The sequence below is a fragment of the Meriones unguiculatus genome (genome assembly GCF_030254825.1).
Source record: "Meriones unguiculatus strain TT.TT164.6M chromosome 13 unlocalized genomic scaffold, Bangor_MerUng_6.1 Chr13_unordered_Scaffold_28, whole genome shotgun sequence".
NCBI classification, from domain to species: Eukaryota; Metazoa; Chordata; class Mammalia; order Rodentia; family Muridae; genus Meriones; species Meriones unguiculatus.
The window spans coordinates 4398747-4410217 of record NW_026843644.1 but is presented as its reverse complement, the minus strand read 5'-3'; the positions used below and the strand labels follow the sequence as shown (position 1 = coordinate 4410217).

The following is an 11471-nucleotide window of genomic DNA, read 5'->3' as shown; positions in this document are numbered from 1 at the left end:
CAGTGCAAGAGTTGTATGCACTCTTAACAGCTGATCCAGTTATCCAGAAACACATTTCTGTTAATATGTACATATTAGACAGAAACTGAATCCAAACCAAGGCAGAAAAGAGGTCTAAGATAGAAATATTTCCTGTCCTACAAAATTTCTAATATATAACAAACTAAAATTGCATTAGAATTTTATTAGTTATGTGATTATCTAAGAATGCAACTGCTGAAATCCCATTTGATGACTACACTAACGTTTGAAAAGAAAGGCAAAGAACAATCACTAACATTGGGAGTCAAGGGTAAAAGTCACAGTAACAGATTATAATTCACCAATGGCAAAACCATTTTCATGAGAAAATTAAACTTCCTTTTGCAACTGAATCAGAGTGCATGGGTGTTACTACAAGACTGGAAATATAAAGGTAGAAACAAGTGTGCCTGGAGGCAAGTATGATTGGATTCTTGTCTTAAAAACCAACTGTTCCAAAATTCATACAATAAAATGAGTTCTGGCTGGCTGCATCACAGAAGAGAATATGATGATGCTCTATACATTTCACACAGGCTAGGCAGTAGTGAGTCATGGTTTGGTCATATAAAGGGATGTTGAACATTTAGTATTGAAAAGCATAGTAAGTTTAAATCTCCATTCTACATTCCCACATTAAAACCTCAGAGTTCCTCATAAACAAATACAATTTTCATAGGTTATGTGTATTTAGCCTAAACTATTTTAAACTGATGTTCAATATCATGACCAGTTTTTCTGTGTTGCTTTCAGACTCCTCAATCTGTATGTACACAGAGCTGTGGTCCAGGATTCTGGAAAGTTCTACAAAAAGACAGACCGGTCTGCTGTTTTTCTTGTGCATTTTGTCCAGAGCAGCACATTTCCAACCAGACAGGTAGAAAAATAATACTTTTACTCAAAATGTTTGGGAATGCAGAGGGGGAAAGTTAAGAAGTGACTTTGGTGTCATAATGTAGTGCTGTTCCCTATGTCTCTAACATTCATCCCTTAATCCATTATTAATCATTGCGGAAGCCACATAATGTGTGAAGTTTAGAGTAGCAATTCTCATGCTAATGTGTCATATGCTCGCTACTTTTAAAAACCTGCCTTTTGGTGCATGGAAATGCCATCTTAGCTCTTGCAGTGTACCAGCTCTTGCAGTGTTCCCCATTAAATATGAGATCTCCAGTTGTCCAGGATCTATTTGTATTTCTGTGTTTAACAAGCCTAATGATTCTTGCCTCAAAGTAACTCCAGGAAAACTACGACTGATTGTTTCTGAATGTACAAGAAACTGAACTGCATTTACAACACAGTTGTCATTTTCAGTATCAACAATAGGAAAAAAGCAAGTCTTTGTAAATGAAAACATGGCTGCCTGTTTAGTGTTGTGGTCAACTGTGTGATAACGTATATAAGTAACATCATATGGAATGAGCAGGTTGCATTGTTATATACAAACACACACACAAAGACACAAACATATTTAATAAGAAAAGAGGCTATGTATTTGAGAGTGAATAAATATAAGGTGGGTCCAGGAGAACATTTAGAGAAATGAAAAAGAAGAAGCATAGTGAGGTAATTATATTATTTTTAAAATGAAAATTTTTACAAGAAAATAAAAAGTCAGAAGGAAAATACATTAATATAATGACGAGAATCAACTATTTATTATATTAAAAAGGCCAATCCTTAGACAACCATAATACAAGCAGAATTTTTTATGTATTATTGCAAATGATCAAATGTTGAAAATTAATTCTAAGTTCTAAAGCTATCATGGGTTAAATTCCTTGCAGAGTGACACATGACTTCAATCCCTATGTTAAAAAGATATGGAGTGAGCAGGCAGCCTTACCTTGTCCCTGATTTCAGTGAAATAATGAAGCTTACATAGGTCATGAATCAAATACCTAATAGAAGTCCTCAATTGGGATTGATTTGAGTTTCTCTCTGTTTAGGTTAATGTTTTCTGTAGGGTTGCTGTATATTGACTTTACTATGTTTAGGTATGTGATCTGTGTCCCTGATCTCTCCAAAATTTTATACATGAACAGGTGTTGGATTTTTGGCTTCTATGGACATGATCATGGAATTCTTACCCTTCTGTTTGTTTATGTGGTGGATTAAATTGATGGATTTCTATAGACTGGACCACTCCTGCATACCTGGGATAAAGCTTATGGGACAGTGGTGGATGATATCTTTTATGTGTTCTTGTACTTAGTTTGCAAGTATTTTACTGAGGTTTTTGTGTCAGTGTTCATTTGGGAAATTGGTCTGAAGTTCATGTCTTTCTTGGGTCTTGACTGTGATGTGACTGCATCTTCATAGAATCAATTTGTTAATGTTCCTTCTGTTTCTTTTTGTGGGATAGTTTGAAGAGTATTGGTATTTACTCTTATTTGAAGGTCTGATCAAATTCTGAGCTGAAACCATTTGGCCCTGGGTATTTTGGATGGCGACTTTTGATGACTTCCTCTCTTTCCTTATGGAAGATAGGATGTTTTATTTACCTGATCTTGGTTTAACTTTGGTAAGTAGAATCTATCACAAAAATTGTCCATTTTATATAGATATTAAATTTTTGCGATGTATACACTTTTGAAGTAAGACCTAATGATTCCTTCGATTTCTGTACTTCTATCATTCTTTTCCTTTTTTATTTTGTTCATTTGGATAGTGTCTTTCTGCCTTTTAGTTACTTTGGCTAAGAGGTTGTCTCTTTGTTTGATATTCTCAAAGAACCAGCTCTTGGTTTTGTTGATTCATTGAATCATTTCATTTATAGTATGTTGATTTCAGCACTGATTTTTATTATTTCCAGACCTCTACTCCTCTTGGCCCTGTCTACATCTTGTTTTATTCTAGGTCTTTCAGTTGTGTCATTAGATTGCTTGTAAGAGATGTCTCAAATTCCTATACGAAGGCACTTAGTGCTATGAATTTTTCTCTTAGCACTGCTTTCATTGTGTCCCATAAGTTTGGGCATGTTGTGCTTTAATTTTTATTGAATTCTAGGAAATCTTTAAATACTTTCTTTATTTCTTCCATGACACCTGTCATTGAGTAGAGTTGTTTAGGTCCCATGTGTATGAGTAGGCATTTTGCTTTTTCTGTCATTGTTGAAGTACAGATTTAGAACATGGTTGTGTAATTGGATCCAAGGGATTATTTCAGTCTTATTGTATGCGTTAAGACTTGCTTTTTGCCTGAATTTATGTTCAATTTTGGAGAAAGTTCCTTGATTTGCAGAGAAGAAGGCATATTAGTGCCTGGGTGAAAATATTTGAGGACTTTTATTAGGTATTTGATTCATGACCTATGTAAGCTTCATTACTTCACTCTTTAGCTTCTGTGACAATGATCTGTCACTTGGTGAGAGTGAGGTAATGAACTTTACCATTATTACTGTGTTGTGACTGATGTGTGGTTGAAGTTTTAATAATGGTTCTTTTACAAAATTCAGGTGCCCTTCTATTTGGGGCATAGTTGTTCAAGATATTGTTGTCCTCATGGTGGATTTTTCTGTAATGAGAATGAAGTATCCTTCACTTCTCTTTTGATTAATTTTGGTAGGAAGACTTTTTATTAGATATTAAGATTATACTGCCACTTGCTCCTTGGGTCCATTTGATTGGAAAACCTTTTTCTAGCACTTTACTCCAAGGTAGTGTCTATCTTTTGGGCTGAAGTGTGTTTATTGTATGCAGCATAATGTTGGATCTTGTTTCCATAACTATTCTGTTAGCATGTGTCTTTTTATTAGATTGCTGATTCCATTGATGTTGAGAGATACTAGTCACCAATGAATATGAGCTCCATTTATTGTGGTGTTATTGTTGATAGTGTGTTTGTTTTCTTTTTATTTTTGTTCTGAAGTTATCTATATCATGTGTTTTGTGGGTGTAGTTGATCTCATTGGGTTGGAGTTTTCCTTCTAGTAGCTTCTCAAGGTCAGGGATAGTGCAGACATTGGTTTAATTTAGTTTTGTCATGGAATATCTTGATTCCTCCATCTCTGTTGATTGTAATTTTGCTGAGTACAGTAGCCTGCTCTGGCATCTGTGGTCTCTTCGCATCTACATGACATCCCCCAGGCCCTTCTGAGTTTCATAGCCTCTGTTGGAAAGTCAGGTGTGATTCTGATAAGTCTGCCTTTATATGTCACTTGATCTTTTTCGTTCGTGCTTTTGACATACTTTTCTTCGTTGTGTAGATTAATTGCTTTGATTATTTTATGGCAAGAAAATTTTCTGTTCTAGTCTATTTAGTGTACTGTAAGCCTCTTGTATGTTTAAGGTTATCTCTTTCTTAAGGTTGGAGAAATTTTTTTCTACGATTTTATTAAAAATATATTCTGTACCTTGGAGCCTGGAATCATCTATTTAGTCTATTCCTATTTTTCTTAGGTTTCACATTTTCATGGAGTCCTTGAACTTTTCTGATGGTATGTTTTCTTTGAGAGATAGATCAGTTTCTTCAATTGTATCTTCAATGCCTGAGATTCTCTCCTTCATTTCTTATATTTTGTGGATGATGCTTATCTCTGTGGTACTTGATCTATTCTCTACATAGTCCATCTCCAGGGTTTTTGTTTGTTTCCTTATTGATTCAAATTCTGTTTTCAAGAATTGAATAATTTTAATAATTTCCTTCACCTGTTTAATTGTGGTTTCTTGTCTTTGATGGCCTCTCTTTGTTTGCCCTGTATTTCTTTGAAACATTTGTTCTTTTCCTTTTTATATGTCTCTAATAACTGCATAAACATATATTTAATGTGCTTTTTCTGTGTTTCAGCTGTATTAGAATATTCATTGCTCTTGGGGGTGGGTTCTGGTGGAGCCAGGATGTCCCAGTTTTTGTTGACTGCATTTCTATGCTGGCCTTTAGCCATCTGGTTGTCTGTAGCCTTACCTGTTTCTTCTTGGAAACTGCAGCAAAGACTGGATCTTCCTGTCTTTGGAGTTTACAGTAGTATTCAGGAAGATGTCAAATATGCAGTGGCTCAAGAATGGATACTGGCAGTTCAGATGCCAGCACCTTGAAGGGCAAAGCACATGGCAGCATATGGACACATAAACATGTAGGGACTGGTGAATTGAAGACAAGTGTGTGCATGCAATGGAACCATGAATTTTGGGGTGCAGGTACTGGTGCTCATCATTATCAAGGTGCAGGTGCCTCAAGTGGCATCCCTGGATTCCTCAGAATAAAGCTGGGCTGCCACTTGCAGGCCTGCCCCAAATGGTGCTCCCTGTACTCAGATTCCTCTGAGATTTTTCTTCTTGGATCTGGGATCCCTGTAATTTTATTGCTCACCTCGTGTCCACAGGATGACCAGTAGTACAGTGGCTTGGTGGCTTAGATGCTCTCCAAGAAATCCTGAAGCTGCTCTACAGGGAGCAGGAGGAATCCGAATTCTGGCTGCTAGCGCAAACTGTCCCTGGATATGGGGATCCAAACTCACTGGAATATGTGAAGGGGCAGGTGGCCCAAATTTTGCTACTCCTGACTCCGTGAGATGGCCACAGAGAGCCTGGATCAGATCAACTCCATTTTCTGGACGACCTGTCTAGAAAAGGAAGCAGCAAATTTGATGCTCTGGATCTAGCCACCTGTCCATACACTGGTCTCAGAATCTCTGAATCTCTGCCCCTCAGATATGGTGCACACTGGTCTCCACCATATTGGAGTCTCCTTGTTTTGATCTTTCATCATTTTCGTTTTTGGGTGGGAGCCTTTTCTGATCTTTTGAATTTACACTTGGGTCTGTTTAGTTCTATTTAGGTTGCTGAATTATTGTTGAATATATCTTTGAATAATGGTTGCTTGACTAAATCTAAAACATCCATCTCATGACCATTTTTAAGCTGACTAGAATATAGTATGTTTTAAAAATATTTCCTTAGAATAGTCTGAATTTCATTGAATTCTGTAGTAATGTTTTTTTTCCTGTAATTCCCTTTAATTTAAGTACTCAATTTTTTCCTTAATTCACTTGATATATAAGTTTGTCAATTTTCTTTATCTTCAGAAAGAGCCAGCTCTTCCTTTGGTTAATTGTATGTATTGTTTTCTTTGTTTCTGTTTCACTCATTTTCATTACAATATTATTTCTTTTTATTATATTATTGTGTACTATCGCAGCATCTGCTCACACCTGTCCTCTCAGACCCTCCCTCTCACCTCACCTACCAACCTAATGTGCCCCTCTTCCCTTTCTTTAAAAAAAAAAGAAGTCCCCTATGGATATCAATCAGCCTTGGCATATAAAGTTGAAATAAGATTCAGCACAACTTCTGTCATTGAGACTACACAAGGCAGTAAAATTAGGAGAAAAAGAGTCAGAGACAGCTTTGGTCTTTCTGTTATGTGTCCCCATAAGGACCAGGCTTCACAACTGTTATGTATGTGCAGAGATCCCATATCTGTCCCATGCATGCTCTATTGTTGGGAGTTCATTCTCTGTGAGCTTGTGCCAGGAGCCTTTCTGTGGGGCAATTCTGAGCATGGAAAAGAGAGGTCTTTGCCTACAGGGTGCTCCAGAGAGCAGATGAGGGGTCAGCAATGAGAGGAAGTTAGTCAGCTCAAGTGTTCAGGGTACTCTAGCAGCTGACGTCTAAAATTCAGACCTTTCTTTGTCTCTGACTTATTGTTGACAAGGCTCTTCTTGTTTATACAAGTTTCACAGTGCGAACACAGATTAATGATTATACAAGTGGTACAGAATGGGTGTTTGATTTTTTTTATTATGCAGGAATAAAAGCTCAGTTACAATTTAAAAAGTACACACAGAACATATTTGATTATCATTATTAGCCCTATAACTCTTTAAATAATCTAAAGAATGTCTCCTTCAAAGAAAACACATTTAATATGTGAAAGTGTGCTTTTAGGCTGGCATTGTTTGCAGTATGAGTGCAGTCCAGAGAAACAGAAAATACTTTAACTGGTCTTTTTATGCACAGCAAATACAAATAAATAGCTCCCTTTACTATATGTATCACCATCTATGCTACAAACTAGAAAAAGTTTATTTAAGTCAATCTATCTTATTTACTAAGTTTTATTCTGTCAGGAGTGTACCCTCTGTGACCTTCTATCATTAAACTACATTTTCCAGGAGCTCTAAGCTTATAATAAAGGATCTTAAACCTATACATGAATCTCCAGGCCTCTCAGGGTAGTCACATTGCCTCTGTTTACCCTGTACCAATATACTGTTTAGGGGCATATACCCCAAAAAACTCCTGAAATAATGGCCTCAACTCTCTCTCTGCTTAACTCTGCTTAACAATCTCCAGGTCACAAAGATTTTAAAACAGTGGATAGATAATGTTAAGTTTAGTATTATCATAAGGCTCAGGTCTCATTAGGGCTGGCTGCATTGTCTTCCTCTATGGCCTGGTAAGGCTGCTCCCTGTTAAGGAGAGGTGATCAAAGAGCCAGCCACTGAGTTTATGTCATAGGGAGTCCCTGGTACCCTTACAATGCAGCCAGTCCTGATGAGAACTGATAGGCTAGGGTCAGTGGGAAGGGGAGGAGGACCTCCCTATCAGAAGACTTGGAGAGGGGTATGGGAGGAGATGAGCATGGGAAGGTGTGGAGGGAATGAGCAAGGGTGCTACAGCTAAGATACAAAGTGAAGAAACTATAATTAATTTAAAATGCCTAATTTAAAAAATGACTCAGACATAATTTCTCTGTAGAAAAAAAAAAAAAAACAGAAATTGAATCTTAGTGCAGAAATACCCCAGTAATGCAAAACACACAAACACACACACACAAAAAAAAAATAACAGAAGTTAGAAATAGAAGAACAATGATTGTAACAATCTGCTCAGCTTTGCTGGAATAGCACCAATAACTGTACCGGCTTCATGACTCTCAACAATTTCAGTGAATATGGCTTTGTCATTCTCCCTTTCTGATTTAACATTTTGTAGATTTATGGTATTTATGACATGTAGGTCATTTTTTAGTCTTAAGAATATTACTGTAAGAACAAGAGTGAAAATTAGAACAATTCCCAGGATTATTCTGGAGTTAATAATGAAAATCAAAGAGTCCTCTCCTGAATCAAAGGATATCAAAGACTATAGAAATTTATTTGCAACTTCCACAGCTGAGATAGGTAAAGATTGGTCTGAGATTATAGCGGGAGTTTGTTGATGCAAGTGTTGTATATTTATTGCCAAATCAGAAACTGTTCCATAGGTCATGGAGGTGGGACCTAAATTATTCCCATGTTACCTTAGAAAAATTATAGGAGTGGGATAACAAATATCCACTGAAACAGTGAATAACAAGAAAAATGAGAAGAACCCATGATGATGGAAACAAGGAAGTGCATTTTTATACATTGATGTCATCAAAACACAACGTACACGTATTTAGAAACTCAAAGTGTAAAAAAATCATTTGAAGGCATACGTAACAGTATTACTTTATCTGAATATAAATAAAATAGTTTTCAGTGCCCCAAAGAAACAGTGATAAGCTGTTGAGCAGAAATCTTATTGTTAATTAAACAAGATAAACAATAGGAATGCGAATTGTAAAGAGTTCGTGTCCTTGGCAATAAACAGGATGCAGAATACACCAGGGTACACACATCATTCGAAAGCACTTTAATGAATTAAATGTGCAATGAATAGATACTTGTATAAGGTGAAATGTTGATCCAATTTCTCCACACAGATCAGCAGGAGTGCATCCCTTGCCCAAGTCAAGAGTACCCAAACCCTGAGAGAAACCACTGCCTGCCCAAGGCAGTGACCTTCCTTTCCTTTGAGGATCCTCTGGGCATTGCTCTGGCCTGCACAGCTCTGTGCTTCTCTATCAGCACACTTGCAGTTCTGGGGATCTTTCTCAAACACCGAGAATCAGCAATTGTTAAGGCCAATAACCGGACTCTCAGCTACATCCTGCTCATCTCCATCCTCCTCTGCTTCTTCTGCTCCTTTTTCTTCATTGGACGCCCAAACATAGTCTCCTGCATACTGCAACAAATAACATTTGCACTTGTGTTCACCTTGGCTCTTTCCACTGTTTTGGCAAAAACTATAACTGTAATTCTGGCTTTTAAGGTCATGAAGCCAGGAAGAACAATGAGAAGGTTGTTTGTCTCAGGCGTCTATAATACTCTCATTCCCATCTGTGTCCTGATCCAACTTATTCTTTCTGGAGTCTGGCTGGGAATCTCGCCTCCCTACATTGACTCAGATGAACACTCTGAACATGCTCATGTCATCATTTTATGCAACAAGGGCTCAGTTACTGCTTTCTATTGTGTGCTGGCTTACTTAGGGACCATGGCTTTAGGCAGCTTCACTGTGGCTTTCCTGGTAAGGAACCTGCCTGACACATTCAATGAGGCCAAGTTCCTGACATTCAGCATGCTGGTCTTCCTCAGTGTCTGGGTCATCTTCATCCCTGTCTACCAGAGCACCAAGGGCAAAGCCGTCGTGGCTGTGGAGGTCTTCTCCATATTGGCCTCTAGTGCAGGGCTGCTGGGGTGCATCTTCTTCCCTAAGTGCTACATTATTCTCTTAAGACCTGATAAAAACTCTTTGAGATTTATTAAAAACAAAAAATAGCAAATAAAAAATGATCATTTTGATGTATTACTTTTCTTTTTTCTAATAAAACCCATTAGTATACTAAAATTAAATTATTTACCCACTTTTAAGTAACTTTTTCTTAAATGTATATTTAAACAAACATAAGAGCCCCTCACTTTGTCGAACAGTCACAGACATTCTATTTTAGAATAAAAGCTGCTGCTGAAAACACATTTTAGTAAGTTATGCATGTTATTTATTAATTTTTGGAAAATATACATATTCAAAATGTAGTTACATGAAAGTAATTGAGATAAACAGTACATGAACAAATACTTGTTTTCTTTGTTATTTTAGGGAGTATACAGGGCTTTGGGTGATATCTGAGATTCTTTTATAGACCAAGCATGAAAATCAATTTCTGGAAAGGGGTTGGTGGTGTGTCTTTTAAACAGTTGAGCCATTCCAGAAATCAGAGTAGAGAATTTTCTAAACAGAAATTATAAATCTGCTGCCTGACTCTGCTCTCTTTTCCTTGACATACGTAAAAATGACTCGACATCCCACTCTACAAATACTTGTTCAGTCACCTTCGTTGCTATTCTGTTCACAATAGGTAGAAATGGAAACTCATAAATACGTTTATCATGATAAATATCATACATATAAATAGATGTAAGTAAAAAAAAAAACAACCATAATTTAAGTAACCCATATCCAGAAGACAAATATATTTCATTCTCTACTCTGGGGCATCTAGCTCCAAATGTTGATTTGTGAGTATTCATCATGGAATAACTATAGAAACAAGAAGGCATGGTGGGTAAGCAATACAATGGCAGATACAATTGATCCGATTGAAATAAACCAGGGGAGGTACTATAATTATGAAGGAGGATAAATATAAAAAAAAGGAAGTGGGTGAAATAACAGTAAATTTTTGAAAGAGTTTTAAGCAATCATACTGTGAATTATCTACATAAAATCCCTATAATACATGTAAGTCCATTCATGAATATAAACATGTTGCAATCTAGATATTTTCAATAATGCACACAGATAAGTATAGTTCACCACTGACCAAATTTTATGCTACTGCCATCTAACCTGAAAACTACAGTCCATTTCCAGCCTGAAAAGATGTTTTTTTGTTCGGTCTGCAATACCTGAAAATAACATGATACAGGAGGAAGTAGGAAAATGAAGAGGAGCCATGCTAACTCCTGAAAGTTTAATTTCCACCAAGTGTCAGATTCTTGGAGCATAACTTTATAGTTATTCTCAAGTGCCTGCTTTTTCAACAATACATAAGACATTGAAGACATGGCATGCATGCTTGTGGGTGCTCGTGTTTCCCTTAACATTCACCATAGTCCACCTAAAGAGGAATGTACACACCAATCCAGCCATACACCTTTTACTCTTCAATGGTAACTTGCCTACAAGATTTGCTGGTGTGCTTCTGGAACAAATTTCATGGAAGTGACCAATTAATATTTGGTTGAGTTTCAGGAGGCCCACTCCATGAAAAGGAACCTTGATCCAACATGACTTGGGTGGCCAGGAGCCTGAGTCTACACAGACCAGGGACATCAGAGAAATGTAAATGCTATAGTTGCGCTAAAGGAGCACAGCCATAATCACAGATCGATGCCTTACTCAGCCATCATAGAAAACTTCTTCCTGCAGCAGACGGGAACAAATACAGAGACCCACATCCAGTTGATTTGCAGACAGTGAGAGGCCTTGGACCATTCCACCCTAAATGAGATGTCTCCAGCAATTCCCTCCCCTAAGGGCTCAAGGAACTCTGTGCAGAGTGTAAGCACCAGAGGGGATGAAGGACACGAGGGTAACAAGGTCTTTTAAACACAGCAGGACCAACACACATATGAA

The 11471-nt window shown here is 37.2% G+C and overlaps 1 protein-coding gene across 1 annotated transcript; it reads left to right on the top strand.

Moving 5' to 3' along the window:
• Nucleotides 1-789: 789 nt before the first annotated feature.
• On the top strand, nucleotides 790-9599 carry LOC132650674 (vomeronasal type-2 receptor 116-like; the record flags this gene model as incomplete). Its single annotated transcript, XM_060376014.1, has 3 exons — nucleotides 790-898; nucleotides 4995-5000; nucleotides 8713-9599. Coding segments are annotated over 3 exons (1002 nt in total), but the record flags the coding sequence as incomplete, so codon positions are not given.
• Nucleotides 9600-11471: the final 1872 nt, after the last annotated feature.